At 46.6% G+C, this 16,430-nt stretch overlaps 1 protein-coding gene across 1 annotated transcript in view; it reads right to left on the reverse strand.

Moving 5' to 3' along the window:
• Positions 1 to 1,360: 1,360 nt before the first annotated feature.
• LOC138966529 (protein FAM91A1-like) overlaps positions 1,361 to 16,430 on the reverse strand; it is a 35,294-nt gene continuing 20,224 nt past the window's right edge. Inside the window, exons 14-21 of the mRNA XM_070338793.1 lie at positions 15,533 to 15,738; positions 14,025 to 14,112; positions 12,148 to 12,258; positions 4,373 to 4,486; positions 4,040 to 4,106; positions 3,028 to 3,508; positions 2,483 to 2,552; positions 1,361 to 1,574 (exon numbers count right to left, since the gene is read on the reverse strand). Coding sequence (XP_070194894.1) covers positions 1,446 to 1,574; positions 2,483 to 2,552; positions 3,028 to 3,508; positions 4,040 to 4,106; positions 4,373 to 4,486; positions 12,148 to 12,258; positions 14,025 to 14,112; positions 15,533 to 15,738 — 1,266 coding nt within the window. The 3' untranslated portion in view covers positions 1,361 to 1,445. The remainder of the gene's footprint in view (positions 1,575 to 2,482; positions 2,553 to 3,027; positions 3,509 to 4,039; positions 4,107 to 4,372; positions 4,487 to 12,147; positions 12,259 to 14,024; positions 14,113 to 15,532; positions 15,739 to 16,430) is intronic.

Consider the following 16,430-nt stretch of genomic DNA (forward strand, 5'->3'; position numbering starts at 1 on the left):
ACAAGTGATGGACTAAAAACCTACTAAGCATCTTTTCTTTCTTTATTTGGTGTTCAACGTCGTTTTCAACCGTTCAAGGTTATATCGCGATGGAGGGAAGGGGGGTGATGGGATAGAGCCACTTGTCAATTGTTTCTTGTTCACAAAAGCACTAATCAAAAATTTGCTCCAGGGGCTTGCAACGTAGTACAATATATGAACTTACTGGGAGAATGCAAGTTTCCAGTACAAAGGACTTAACATTTCTTACATACTGCTTGACTAAAATCTTTACAAAAATTGACTATATTCTATACAAGAAACACTTAACAAGGGTAAAAGGAGAAACAGAATCCGTTAGTCGCCTCTTATGACATGCTGGGGAGCATCGGGTAAATTCTTCCCCCTAACCCGCGGGGGGTACCTATCTTGACCAGAACGATGATTGTAACATTGTACAGAAAAGTCTGGACATGATCTGCATCAATTTCCAAGAAACTTTGGAACTTGAAGCAGTTAACAAATAAAAGAAATAATAATATGATGTAAAATAATGTGAGAATTTGTTTGTACATTCAGAGCCTGAGTGTATTAATTTGTGTTGAAGATAATTGACCAGAACCAAGTCACAACAATTGAAAAAAATGAATTAACCACGAAAGAAACAAATCACTAAGGGGATGTATAATTTCACCACCACCTCCTCTCTCTCTCTCTCTTGGCTCTCTCTCTCTCACACACACAAACTGAAGGAAAATGCCTTACACAATATTAATCTGATTCATATTGTAATGCACATGCTATCTGCTTTTGTCTCATGGAAGATCATCATTAGGGGTCGGGTCATAACTGATATTCAGGAATATTTGTAAATCATGGTGAATTTTACATTCGGACAACCACAAACAGAATTCCCAAAGAACACAATATTCCAGCCATTTTTCATCTCATTTGGAATTAGCTACAAACATGTGGACTTGCAAAGTAAAAAGGAGGGTGTCATGCAAAGAATGCAATGGTGACTAGGGTTTATACCTATAATATGAACAGAGTAGCTGAACAGGTTTTTGTCTAACAAATGGTGTGAAAGGCAAGATTCCCCCCAAGCAATGATGTCTGCAAATCCCAAACAGCAACAAGTTAAGTCTATGTATTCCCTTTCCAAAATACACATGGGAGAGTATGCATGTACGCATATAGTTAATGCACGACCATAACTTCCCACAAGCACACACACACACACACACACACACACACACACACACACACATGCACACACACACACACACATCCACCTGAACTTTTCTGCTCAACAAAGATTTGGCCAAACCGAGCACATCAATCCTCTTAACCCACCACCCCCCCCCCTCCCCCACCCCACCCCATCCCCCATAACTTGGATTTATGAACAAATGAACAACAGATGAGACCATAAATAAATAAACAAGGTTATGAAATGGGTACAATTAGAGGCCAGTCCACTTTTGCAATTTTCCATTGCTGAAGAGAACGTTGACTGTTGGGTAGAGAGTGCAGTGTTCTTCTTTGCTCTGAGGTAGTCCGTGCGTTTCAACCTCTGTCACCGTGGATGCCACCTAATAAAAGATGTTCATATAAAGAATTTGTTATAAATCAATAGGAATGAATGACGATCTAATAAAAGGTACCGCATTTTCGGGACATTGTTAGCTTTTGAATGTCAGTGAGACTGAGCTATCTGGTGACACATTTCATGGGGGAGCTGTCACAATAGTCTATTTTCTCTCACACATACATTTTGCAAGCAATGACATACACCTACTGTTAAAAAACATTCATAGCAAGACACACACAAAGACACAGACAGACAGACAAACAGACCGACACACACACAAAGAAATATAACGATATCTCTCCAATACATTTTGCAAGCAATGACATACACTTACTGTTGAAAAACATTCATAGCAAGACACACACAAAGACACAGAGAGACAGCCAGAGAGAGACACACACACACACACACACACACACACACACACACACACACACACACACACACACACACACACACACACACACTCCCAAAGTTACACACACACCTGACCACTACTTGTACACTTTAGAATTTCATGACGCCAATCTAACAACAAACAGTCCATCAAAACTGTCAAAACCACTACAGATGATGACATACACCACACTTAATAGATGTTTTCTGGAAATAACTCTGTCAGGATTTACAAACGGAAGGGAGTTGCGCCCCGCTAACAAAACCTCATACAAACAGCCTTAACAGTAAACATGGTCAAACAGGAAACACATGGTCGACCATAACATACACATCGTAGTCAGTTATTTGCTTTAATCGTGGCTTGAACAGGTGGATCGTGGCTTTAACAGGTCGACCGTGTGTTTCCTGTTCAATGTACGAGGTTTTGTTAGCGGGGCGCAACTCTTCTACAACGCTTGCAAATCCTGACAGAATTATTTCCAAAAATCGTCTATTATTCGAATACCATACCTGCCACTCCATGATGAAATCCAGCAGTTTGAGAGACAGGATGCGACTGGAATGGAGTAGTTCTTGCAAGCTGTGGGGAGAAAAAAATACACTGGTTCACAAATGAGACCCCTAAATTCACTTTTCTTATCTATTCTTCTTCATCCACACTCATCCACAAGCCAACATTACCAACCCTACAAGAAAATAACAAACTTTATCAAACCTCTCTATCTCCCAAAAAGCAGCGTATGGCTGCCTAAATTATGGGTTAAAAACGGTCATACAGGTACACATAAAATCCCACTCATGCAAAAACGTGGCAGTTTCAGCCCATGAACGCAGAAGGAGAAGAATCAAAACCTCTTCTTTGGCTTGTTCTCAAATTCCCGCATATTATTAAACATAAAAAATAAATAAGAATTTAATGAAGAAATTTAGGCAAAAGCAATCAATTGTACAGAAACAAGCAATCAACTGTATGGAAACTATTGGCTGATGTTAGCGGTAAATTCAAAACACACAAACTGTCTCAACCTCTCTCACAAAAGGTCTGGCCCTCTCACCTTTCTTCTTTGAAAAGCCCCAAGGAGACTACCTTCTTGCACACATCTTTGTTCAGCTGAGGGTCGAAAAGAGGAATGCCAAAAAACAAGTCCAGCAAAAACCAGTGATCTTCATTCTGAAAATCACCTCCACCCCTGCGCTTGTTTTTCAAATCCAGCGACATTTTCTCAGGCTTCTGGCCCTGTGATTCGCCATCCAGAGCGTCTAGTTCTGACGCCAGCATTTCAGCCGACACCTTATCCGTGATTCCGTTGGCTGGGCTGCCAGACACATCCTCCATGGAGGTGGTCTCGGACACTGTAACTGACACCTGTGTTAACAATGGCTGAGGTGCGGGAGCGAAATCGCTGTCGTCTTCTATGACTGGGGTTTGGTGAGGGTTGAGAAGAGTGACAAAGCCACAGGAGTTCTTCATGTCCACTTCTTCAGCCAAACGCTGGATGGCCTTGTGACACTGCCAGTGACCTTGGCTGAATGAGGCTGAAACAAAAATGAAAGACTGTGTATTGAACAGAACATGAAAATGCAGCGCATTTCCAATAAACTATCACAGGAATTAGATTTGTCTGCCAATCCGGTGATTTCCAGCTTTTTAAATGCTCCAAAATTAATTTGTAAGATCCCCAGATTGCACAATTTTTAATCATTTTTTATTTTATATCTCGGAGGCGGCAGGTGGTGGTGGTGGGTGTTGGGGTGGGGGGCATGCGTTCAGTTTTTTACATGGTCGTGATCTCATGTCTATATCACTTCCAACTCCCTATAACCCTCATAGCTGTTTTGCCCATTGAAAATGCTGTACACAAAGTGTTCAGAATTAAACAAAATCTTCTAAAATTGAAGAAGAACAAACCTGCTAAGAAACTTTGAATGCTTTCTTCACATACAAACTTCTAAAAGTCTCTACCATATAGTATTAGAATGAAAAGAAGAAGAAATACAGCTTGTCAACTGTCCAATATGAGAACTCTGTTTTCCTGTTAGCACAGACTGGAAAAAGACGCTATTTACCATTCTCCACTTTCTCCATGGGAAAGGACACATGAACTGTGGTTCCCTCTGTAAAATGACCATGAGCCTGAAAAAGGTAAAAGTGTGTTTCTTTATTTTACAGATGAATACCAGTTAAACACACACAAGAAAACACACACACACACACACACACACACACACACAAACACACACAGTCACAAACACATGCATTCACATACACATACAGTGACACACACCCTCCCACATACATAAACACACCCACACACACACACACACACACACACACACACACACACACACACACACACACACACACACACACACACACATTATTTACAAAACCTGACTGACCTGGACAAAGACAGCAGAGTGGGCCAATGCATCGTTCAGAGTCAGCAAGATGTTGGATGAAGCAATCACGCCAGGGTCATGACCCCAGGTTGTTACCAACAAACGCTCATACTTCTGTAACAATAGTACACATTTCATGTATCACTACCTGCTTTTTAACACTGGTCTAAGACACGGTAAAACATCAATTATAGAATGTAAATCAGGTTCCCCACAGCGTAAATCGAAAATTTTAAAAGTAAATTTTCATTTGATTAATATACTTACCCGAATCACATAAAGCATTGACGTAGTCTGAGATGCTAAGGTTTGAAAAGGCTACCCGTCTTAAACAATTTTAAAGGGAAGCAACCCCACCACAAAAAAGGTTTAGGTAGCCATGGTAATGAGCACAACCCAGGGGAGTTACCTCCCATTGGTGTGTACTACGTCACTACCGCTCCTAAACACATGGTCAATATCATACGGCTTTTAAGAAAACTAAAAAACCATAAGCGGGGTCGGCGGGAGGACATAAACTATGTGATTCGGGTAAGTATATTAATCAAATGAAAATTTACTTTTAAAATTTTCGATTAAATTACATATTCTTACTCCGAATCACATAAAGCAGATAGCTTCAACAAGGCGGTGGGAAAGAAAATCTAACTCACTCTCAAATCCTTGCCAGGATTTGGCCCCCTGCGACTAAGGCAGGGAGGGCTCTAGAACCGTCCTGCCGGACAGCTGCGATGTCTCTGAGATAATAGTTTATGAAGACATCATCAGAGCGCCAGTACGCTGTGCGCAACACCTCCTCCAGCCTCCTCGACCGTAACACGGCCAAAGAGGAGGCCCAAGCCCTGGTTTCGTGGGCTCGGGCCGAGCCAAGGGGAAAAACAGGCTGCGTTTCCCCCCTTGTCCAAACGGCTCCACTCGTAAGCTTGTCGAATGAGAGCAGACACCCACCAAGCCATAGTCGTCTTAGCAATGTCTTTTTGTCTCACCGTATTAAGGGAGATAAATAAGAGCTTTTGAGATATTGATCTAAGTGGCTGTGAACGAGCAAGGTAAATGCCAAGGGCTCGGACAGGACAATTAACCGAGTCTGGATCTCCGGGAGCCAGGATGTTGGTTAACGGTTTAATATGAACCAGCGGGGATGCTTGTTCCGGAGGCTGATTCTTCGCCAGAAAATCTGGACGAAACCTCAAGGAAACTGAGCCATCAGGCTCATGAGAGATGTCCTCCGGACTTCCGGAGAGGGCATGTATCTCACTACCTCTGCGAGCAGATGCCAACAACAAGAGAAACAGCGCTTTGCGTGTCAAGTTGGGAAAATCTGCCGAACGCAGAAATTCGAGTACCAAGAAGAGGTCCCATTTGGGCATGGGAGTGCAAGACCTAATCTCCTTAAGGGCCATACCCTTAATAACGCCCGAAATGACGCCACTGACATCAATAGAACGTGTCCTATCTGCCGTAAGGTCACGGAGATAGCAGATCGCCTTACCCTCAGAGAGGAAGCAGAAGCTCCCTGAGAAGACAGGTAAGAGAGATGGTTTGCAATGTGCATAGAGCGTGGAGCCAACGCGTTCAAACCATGGGCCTGACACCAGGTTGCCCAGGCCTTCCAATGTGATGCATACACCGACGAAGTGGACGCCCTGTGAGAGCGTTGCACCAAGTCAAGTGTCTGTTCTGACGCTCCAGAACGCCTCAGCGAGGACCGTACAACCTCCACACGTGAAGTTTCAGCAGCTGGGGCTCTTCGTGTGGAACGCCGGTACGAGGCTGCACCAGTTCCCCTCTAACGAGTGAGAGAGGAATGGGAGGGCCGTGAGCTAGTCTCAGCAGGTCCGCAAACCATGCCTGAGAGGGCCAAAGGGGGGCGACCAGCAGCAGTGATGGCCCCTCCAGGTCCGCCTTCCGGATTACTCGGCCGAGTAATTGGAAGGGAGGAAAGGCGTAAGCCTCCAGCCCCGTCCAAGGAATGTCCAATGCGTTCGTCTGCCAAGCCTCCGGATCCGGAAACGGCGAGACGAAGATCGGAAGCCTCTTTGAGAATCTGGTGGCAAAGGGGTCCACCAGAGGCTTCGGGACGAGGGCCCAAAGACGAAGCAGTGCCCCGTGAGTGATCGTCCACTCTGATTGAAGCACTCTGTCGGAGCGACTGAGCGCGTCCGCCAGAGTGTTCAAGCTCCCCGGAAGGTACCTGGCTGTGAGAGTGATCTGATGTTGCCAACACCAAACCAGAATCTCGCAGGTCCTGCTCGAGAGAGACGGGGACCGAGACCCTCCCTGCTTGTTCAAGTAAGCTGCCACAGTCGTGTTGTCTGTAAAAAGACGAACATGCCTGGCCTGAAGGGAGGGCCAAAACTCCGCCAGAGCCACAGCCTCTAGCTCCAGCAAGTTGATGTGCCACAGGCTCTGTTCTGCCGACCACAGACCCGACGCTGTCTGTCGGTCCGTGTGTGCCCCCCCACCCCAGCAAGGACGCATCTGTGTCCGTGTCTGGGGGAGACAAGGCGATTGGCACACCCCTGCAGACCCAATCCGTGCCAACCACGGAAGGGTCGCTGACTGAAACCATCCCTGGAGAGGGACGAGGGCGTTCCAGTCCACACAGGGAGAGTCCACGTACGGTTTCAGCGCAAACTGAAAAGGCCGCTTGTGAACTCTGCCCAGGGGAACCAAGAGAGCCATAGACTCCATCTGCCCCAAGATGGAGGCCAGCATCCGGAGGGAAGCCCGCAGGAGAGGCAAAGTGGAGCGAATAAGAGCTTGAAGCTTGTCCACCCGCCTTCGGGAGGGTTGGAGAGTCCAAAAAACCGTGTTGAAAGACATCCCTAAGTAGGTGAATGTCTGAGACGGAATCAGCTCCGACTTTGATCGGTTGATCGAAAAGCCCAACATGTTGGTTACTCGAAGAACCGACTGGGTATGACGCGAGCAGCCTGTCTGGCTTTGGTTCAGAATGAGCCAATCGTCCAGATACACCCGCAGTCGAATACCCTGCGACCTCACCAGTGCGCATAACTGTCTCACCACCATGGTAAAAACCCACGGTGCTAGAGACAGCCCAAAGGGGAGAGCGCGGAACTGGTAAATCTGATCGCCCCACCAGAAACGGAGCCATTTCCGGTCGGACGGATGCATAAGGATGTGAAAATATGCATCAGATCGATCGAGGTCGCCCAGTCTCCTGGGCGGAGGGAGTCTCTGACCGAGGCTGGCGTCTCCATCTTGAATCGTATCATTCTAAAGAAGGTATTGAGATGCGATAAATCCAGGACGGGACGCCACGCTCCTGAGGCCTTGGGAACGGCGAAAAGCCGCCCGTAGAACCCGAGGGAGCTGTGGTCTAAGACCCTCTCCACCGCGCCCTTCTGCAACAGAGAGGCAATTTCCGCCTGAAGACCGGACCTTGCCTCCTGCAAGGAGGGGGGCTTGAAGACCGGCGACCGCCGGGACAGAGGTGGCTTCTCTCCCTGCCAAAGCAGGCGGAAGCCCGATCTCACAACGCCCACAATCCATTGCAGGGGTCGACACTAACTTATTTGGCCGTGTGGCCCCAGAGATGGAAATTGCTGGGGCGGAAAACAACAATCTGGGGCCCACTCTCAGTATTCACGTGCGGCAATGCATTGTCTGTTTTTCTTCATCCAGGGAAATTCTTTCAACCATTTGACATTGAAATTACGACAGCGCTTCACGCTTTTGGCTGCATCGGTCTCCTTTTTTCGTTTCTCTCCACCCTGTTCTTCATCTTCATTTCCAAGTCTTTTTCAGGGATGTGTCGCCACATTTTGCGTTTGGCATTTGAAAGCGATACTTATCTCTCACGCTAAAAAGCGCAAGCTGGGAGTTATTTCCCTTGCGGCATTGTCCTTCGACGATTTCAGTGGGTTTTTTTCTTCTTGACTGCGGCATTGATCGTAACGCAAATTTCAGTGACGACTTTGACTGGCGATTTTTAGTGATTGGCTCTGGCATTAGAATTTTCGGTTTGTCATTGTTGGAATTTATCCTGGGGCGGAGTGGGCCCCAAGCTTCGGCAATGTTTTGGGGCGGAACACAAAACTTTAGGGCGTTCCGCCCCCCGCCCCCGCTAGTGTCGAACCCTGCATTGGCTGTGTACAGAGACCATCCAATGAGAAAGTGCCCGGGAGGGGCCCCCTGCCATCACCAAAGTGGAGGGCGGAGGGGGGGTGAGATCGGGAGCACTTCATTGGGGGTGGGGCTTGCTGCTAGAGCCGCCTCGCCCCCTGCCCGACGCCGATCTTTTTCTCGAACCACGAGAAAAAGATCGCGACTGCCTCTTGTCTGCCGGCTTGGGTTGGCCAGAGGCCTGAGCTGGCTTTGGCTGAGAGGGCTAGCTCTGCTTCAAGCCCTGTAGAGAAAAGTCAGAGAACTGCTGATCTCTGTTTGACTGGATCTCCGTTCTTCTAACATCAAAGACCAGATGGCCGAACAGAGACCCCTCTACCACGGGCGAAGCTCTCAAAGTGTCTCGCGTAGACTGCTCAGTAAACTGAGAGTGCGCGAGGAACAAGTCCCTCCGACACATGACGGTATGAGCGTATTGCAGGGAGGACAACCGCATCTGCTCCTCATTCACCCTAGCAAGGGCGGAGAGAAGCGTGGAAACGTCATCAGCATCCTGATCTGCACTAAGTGTGAAAGGATCCAGTGACTCAGTGAGAGAACGGGAGAGAGCTCTGATGATCGTCTCGGAGATGGAGGCAAGTTCCAAAAGCTGACGACCAATATCCTCTGAAGCGACCAGGGTGTGGTCTGGCAACACAACACCCGAGTCCTTCTTGAATGGCTTAGCAAGCAGAGGAAGCAGTTCCTGTGTCTCCGGCAACGATGCACGTGGAAGCGCAAAGGAGGCCAACAAGTTCCGGCCAGGCTTCGGCAAGGTAAACTTCTTGTGACAAGAAGGAACGAAGGTCGAAGCCTGTGTAGCCGAAGCCAGCCAAGGCTGGGCCTGTTCCGGAATTGGACCGTGAGGTACGAGTAGCGGAACAAGAACGTTGGGGCAACCACTTCCGGCAGGGGATGGTCGAGCCAACACCTGCGAAAGATGGTACGCCACCGAAGGAGACTCTGCGAAACGGAAGCAGGAATCACCCTCCTTCGCGTAACGAAAATACGACATCGCCGACGGAGCGGCGAAAACAGAAGCGGCCGAAGCCGATGCCCCCTCCGGGAAATACCTGGAAGTCACCTCCGCCGCAGCTTCGAGGGCAACCCGAAACTGTGACGGAAATCCAGAACATGTCTGTTCACTGACTACAGACTGTGTCTCAGAATAGTCAAGTGAAGTACACGGACCGAAGTCACAGATGCTGGTGGCAGGCTGGTGAACTGGATAGCCGGAAACCGGAAACCCATCCGACCGGAACCCGTCCTGACTCATCCCCTGACTGGCAGTTTGTTTGTTTGTTTGCTTAACGCCCAGCCGACCACGAAGGGCCATATCAGGGCGGTGCTGCTTTGACATATAACGTGCGCCACACACAAGACAGAAGTCGCAGCACAGGCTTCATGTCTCACCCAGTCACATTATTCTGACACCGGACCAACCAGTCCTAGCACTAACCCCATAATGCCAGACGCTAGGCGGAGCAGCCACTAGATTGCCAATTTTAAAGTCTTAGGTATGACCCGGCCGGGGTTCGAACCCACGACCTCCCGATCACGGGGCGGACGCCTTACCACTAGGCCAACCGTGCCGGTCCTGACTGGCAGGAAAGAAAGAGTAAGAGGAGGGAACATCCGGAGCCACCGGAACTGAATAGGCTGTCGACACAACACCGGGCGGGTGGAGTGAAGACTGCCCCGGCCGGGGCTGAAAGCCTGAATGCCCATAGGGCGGACGCTGTTCCTCACTCACTGACATCCGAGTAGGCGCGGCAGGAAGAGGAACAGCGTATCCGGGCGGAGCCGGAAAAGCAACAGACGAAGCCGCACAATGCGGAAGCGAAGGTTGCGTTGACTGGGGCCGGAAGCCCGAATGCCCGAAGGCCAGTCCACGGTCAACTCCAGTCAAGACCGCTGCGGGTACATGAGATGGAGGACCTTCGCTTCCGGGAAAACCCGAAACACCCGTGCACGCAATGTGAATTGGGGGAGTCAGAACAGAAGATTGCCGGTTGTGATCCTGCACCAAAGAACTGTGTCCCAAAAGGGAGCGTCCGGTAGCCTCACGAGGGCCGGTGGACCAGTTCAACTTACCGTCCATGCCCCCCAAGGAGGCAGAAGACGAAGCGGAAGGACCCACATCCCGGGAAACCGTCGCCGCCGGAACCGTCAAGGACGCCAAAGAGCGAGCGTCACCCACTGCCGGCGGAAGAACAACACTGGCAGGCGGCGTGGAACGCTTCAATTCTTCCCGCACCATGCTGCGAATTTCTGGAACTAAAGAACTAAGCAGCGTCGATACGAGAGCAGCTTGCTCCGATGCCGACACGGCGGGAGAGCAAGTAGGAGAAGACAAAGAAGTGTTTGACTGCCCCCCAACCGCAAGGTCATTTGGGGCAGAAATAGGTATGGACATGACGGTATTACGTGCTTCGTCCGAAACTACAACCAATACAGGCGGTTTGGAAGATGAAGTCGAAGATTTAGGTTTAATCCTGCCCTTGACATCAGCCTTGCCACGTTTTTTATCTCCGTCAACCATGCTGACCAACAAAAATGGCGGCCAAACAACAACGTTACTGAGAAAATTACAAGTCCAAAAAAGGACGAAAAGTCAGCAACAACAACCAAAATTCCTGTTAAAAATAATGACACAAAAGGAACGAGCTCACCCACTACGAAGCAGAGGGCAAGAAAGACGGGTAGGTGGCCGGTGGGTGTCAAGCAAACACCGAACAGAACAGCCACGCGAGAGCCAAAAATTCAACGACCTCCTCCTCAGAGCTGAAAAAGTCCTATGGTATTGACCATGTGTTGAGGAGCGGTAGTGACGTAGTACACACCAATGGGAGGTAACTCCCCTGGGTTGTGCTCATTACCATGGCTACCTAAACCTTTTTTGTGGTGGGGTTGCTTCCCTTTAAAATTGTTTAAGACGGGTAGCCTTTTCAGACCTTAGCATCTCAGACTACGTCAATGCTTTATGTGATTCGGAGTAAGAATATGTAATTTAATGTGCACTGAGTTTCTACATGTAGTCATAAATATGAAGGGAAGCTGCTGAATACTTAAAAAGGACTCGAGATCCTCACATTTTGCAGAGGGTTTGAACAGATGTCTACATTGTTGTCTCTCTCTCTCACACCGCCCTGATATGGCCCTTCGTGGTCGGCTGCGCGTTAAGCAAACAAACAAACAAACAAAAAAAATCTCTCTCTCACACACACACACATGCTCACAAGCACGCACACTCACATGCATGCATTCACACAAACACACACACACACACTCACATACATGCACACACACATGTACACACACATGTACACACACATGTACACACATGTACACACACATGTACACACATACACACACACACACACACACACACACACACACACACACACACACACACACACTATGCATGAAAACAGTCAATACTAATATTCTGATGGACAGGTGGGGGGATGCAGGTATCTCACATTGCCCTATTGCTACGGAAGTGTGTTTAGAAGTGTGTTCCAAGGGAAATATTCTATCTTCGACTCACCCTCGTTTGGCTTGTCTAGTCAAAATACCAGACCCAATTGTCATGCTAAAAACACAATAGCTGTTCCACATTGCATACGATGTGCATCTCAGGTTACCTGGAATATATCTGGAAGTCTCTTGAGTTTGGTGCCTTTGACCAGCAGGAGGGAGGGGGGTCCACAGCCAGTCAGAGAGTAGACGTACAGCTTGAACCACAGGGAGCTCACCTGTACAGTCACACACACATTTAGCAAAATAAAATCAGAAAGAAGGATCCAAAACAATATTGGTTACGTGCATGCATGACCACAATAATCAATATGACATTGGACACAGATCAAGACAGTCATTCAAGTTCTACCAAACCAATGTCTGCCAGAGTCTTGTCAAATGTCTTCTTCTTTTCTTTTTTTTTTGTTTTTTTTTTGGGGGGGGAGGGGTCTCAAATTCAAATAATATTTATTTATAAATTCATTTTTGGCTCAAGCCAAACTGGATCCTTCAAACTGGAAGATTCTTCAGGTCTCAGCCTTCGCACTTCTGTTGCTTTGTACCACTGTCCCAACAGATGTTACTGCATGCACATGATGCTGTGATCAGAAATCAAAGATGTCTGTTTGCATGGAGACTATATAGGATCTCACACCATCCTGTAATGTGAAGCATATTCATCCCTCAGGACTCAAACTCTTGGTTTAAAGTTTTAAAAATTTTAGTTTTTTGTTTGTTTTCATGTTCTCATGATTGTAGACTCATAACTGCATATGGGACCCACATTGTTTGCTGCTTGTTTTGTTTGTTTTTGTTTGTGAGACTTGTCTTTCTTCACCATGAAACACAGTATCAGAGCAGTAATATGACATGTAGCACTGAACAAAATGTCTAAAAAAAACACATTGCTGACCACCGATGTTCGGAAATAACTCTGTCGGGTTTGTATGGGTTGTGAAAGAGTGAATACTCTTGCTTTTTACATTTAGTCAAGTTTTGACTAAATGTTTTAACATAGAGGGGGAATCGAGACGAGGGTCGTGGTGTATGTGTGTGTGTGTGTGTGTGTGTGTGTGTGTGTGTGTCTGTGCGTGTGTGTGTGTAGAGCGATTCAGACCAAACTACTGGACCGATCTTTATGAAATTTGACATGAGAGTTCCTGGGAATGATATCCCCGGACGTTTTTTTCTTTTTTTCGATAAATACTTTTGATGACGTCATATCCGGCTTTTTGTAAAAGTTGAGGCGGCACTGTCACACCCTCATTTTTCAATCAAATTGATTGAAATTTTTGTAAAGCAATCTTCGACGAAGGCCGGACTTCGGTATTGCATTTCAGCTTGATGGCTTAAAAATTAATTAATGACTTTGGTCATTAAAAATCTGAAAATTGTAATACATTTTTTTTATATATAAAACGATCCAAATTTACGTTCATCTTATTCTACATCATTTCCTGATTCCAAAAACATATAAATATGTTATATTTGGATTAAAAACAAGCTCTGAAAATTAAAAATATAAAAATTATGATCAAAATTAAATTTCCGAAATCAATTTAAAAACAATTTCATCTTATTCCTTGTCGGTTCCTGATTCCAAAAACATATAGATATGATATGTTTGGATTAAAAACACGTTCACAAAGTTAAAACGAAGAGAGGTACAGAAAAGCGTGCTATGCAGCACAGCGAAACCACAACCGCGCTGAACAGGCTCGTCAGTTTCACTCCGTTATGCACAAGCGGCGGACTACGGTCATTGTGAAAAAATGCAGTGCGTTCAGTTTCATTCTGTGAGTTCCACAGCTTGACTAAATGTAGTAATTTCGCCTTACGCGACTTGTTGATATTAAATTCACTCTTGCTCTTGTCCACGTGTTTCAGTCAAACCCCTCGCTAGTGATTGGCCCCTCCAATGTTTGTTCTAGTAAAAGCAAGGGTATTCACTCTTTCCCAAACCAGAGAGAATTCTTTTCGGAATTTGTCTATTACAACTCACCTCAGGAATGGCAGGTCCTATGTGCTGTGGTACACTACTGCTCACTGGTCGTATCTCATTACTGAGGGGGGCCATGGAAACCAGCAAACTGTACAACACAGTCAAAATAGCAAACTGTAGAATACAATCAAAACAGCAAACTGTACAATACAATCAATCAAAATTGGTGCTTTTTTAAACGGGCGCAGTGGCGTGGTGGTAAGACGTCGGCCTCCTAATCGTGAGGTCATGAGTTCGAATCCCGGTCGCTGCCGCCTGGTGGATTAAGAGTGTAGATTTTTCCGATCTCCCAGGTCAACTTATGTGCAGACCTGCTAGTGACTTAACCCCCTTTGTGTGTACACATAAGCACAAGACCAAGTTCGCACGGAAAAGATCCTGTAATCCATGTCAGAGTTCGGTGGGTTATAGAAACACGAAAATACCCAGCATGCCTCCCCCAAAATCGGCGTATGCTGCCTGAATGGCGGGGTAAAAACGGTCATACACGTAAAAATCCACTCGTGCTAAAAACATGAGTGAACGTGGGAGTCTAAAGCCCATGAACAAAGAAAAAGAAGAAGAAGAAGAAGGTGCTTTTTTAAACACAAAAGTGGGTCAGTTTCAACTACAGCTGAAACTGTCCCTACATTGCAGGTGGCCTGTCATGACAGGTGTCTTTTTGTCAAATATAATAGTCAACTGAACTGCAGAAGGTGTTCTTTGGGAGGTGACCTCTCACCAGAGGGCCAGTGGGCATCTAGCAACTAGAAAAAACACAGTTTTAGAGACACTAATACAGTCGAACTTGTCTATAACGACCACCAAAACGACCAATCAAAAATGGTCATTATAGCCAGGTAGTCGCTATGAAAAGGTGAATATTATAGAAAAACAAACACATCAGGGATCCTTTGAGTTGGTTGTAATGGGCAGGTGGTCATTATCAAGAGGCGGTCACCATGGCAGGTTCGACTGTACGTCCATATTTAATGGTTGATGATCAGTACGTGAGTGGGGGTAGTATGGATGTGGGCATACGTGCCTACCTGGAGTACTTTGGGTGTTCTTACTTCGTATGTTTTTATGTTCAGGGTTGTTGTCATATGTTGTTTGGTTGTTTTAAGAGCAGATGAACCACACTTTTCTATGCATTGGGAAATAGCTCAGTCGGTAGCGGCGCTGGTTTCAAAACCAGTTGTCGCTATCGGCGTGGGTTCGATCCCCATGTTCGGCAAGGGATTTATTTCAAAGAGTCAACTTTGTGCAGACTCTCCTTGGTGTCCAAACACCCCCGTGTGCACGCATGTGCACGATATAGAACCCAAGTTCACAGCGAAAGTCTCAGGGCTTGAAAACATGAATACAAGCATGCAGGATAAAAACTAAAAAAAATGGGTAGCGCCGTATACTGTATGGCAGCTCGCTTTCCCCAGGGAGAAAGCAGCCCGAATTTCCATGAGGGTAACCTCACAGGATTATATGAATCTTATCCTTATAAACTATCTTATGTCTTAGGTCTTATGTACCTGTAGTTTTTATTGAGGACTCTGGAGCGAGTCTCTGGGTCGAGACTGAGGAGACTTTCACAGCGCAGCAGGTCGATGCCCTGTCCGTTGTTGTTGTCCGGGTCCTCGCAGAGACTCTTGTTGTGGCGCAGGAAGCGTATGGTGTCCCGCAGCGTCAGGGCGTGGTCGAAATAACGTCTTGCCTCGCCTTCAGCATCTGAGCCAACCTAGAGGCCATGCAGAGAAGATTGAAGTGTTTGCAGTTTATATCACTAAAGCCTTTCATTTGTTGAGCGAAGTCGATTATGCTAAGTATTTTTCGCGATTCTGGCCGCATAGAGCTTTAGCACTGAGTTTTCGGTAAAAAGACTTTGCGTAGTCTACTTCCGACTCAATCAAGGACCGCCTTTAGACTGTATTTTACGAACTGAGGAAAATAGATTGTGGCCACCTCAAAAGGAAACAGTTGTGATTTCAATTGCAAGACAAGTATTTTTATAACAGTATACAGAAACAAACAATCACTGAGACAAAAGTACTCAGCAGTCTATATCCAAACCATTCTAAAATCATCACTGGAAAGGGATGAGCATTTTTTCCTCTCTCTACCACTATAAAATTACAAAGTCTGTTCCTGAAAAAGCCTGCCTGTTTTTCGGTGTTCCACTGATACCACTGAATCTAAGTGATATTCAGCAAATGTTCCCACTGTGACAGGGAGACTACTGCGTCACCCTTCACAGCAGACTCTGCAGAGTTATCTTCAGGTGAAGAGCGCGGGCTATTTATAGTAGCTCGACATTTCTTCTATGTTGCTGACTAGACACCTGTCAATTGTACAATTGTAGAGTTCTGTTTGTGATGAGGTCTGGCTGCTGTCTCCATGTATGCTATTCTGTACCCAAAGCAGTTTTTGTAG

This window comes from Littorina saxatilis, linkage group LG5, assembly GCF_037325665.1.
Source record: "Littorina saxatilis isolate snail1 linkage group LG5, US_GU_Lsax_2.0, whole genome shotgun sequence".
NCBI lineage: Eukaryota > Metazoa > Mollusca > Gastropoda > Littorinimorpha > Littorinidae > Littorina > Littorina saxatilis.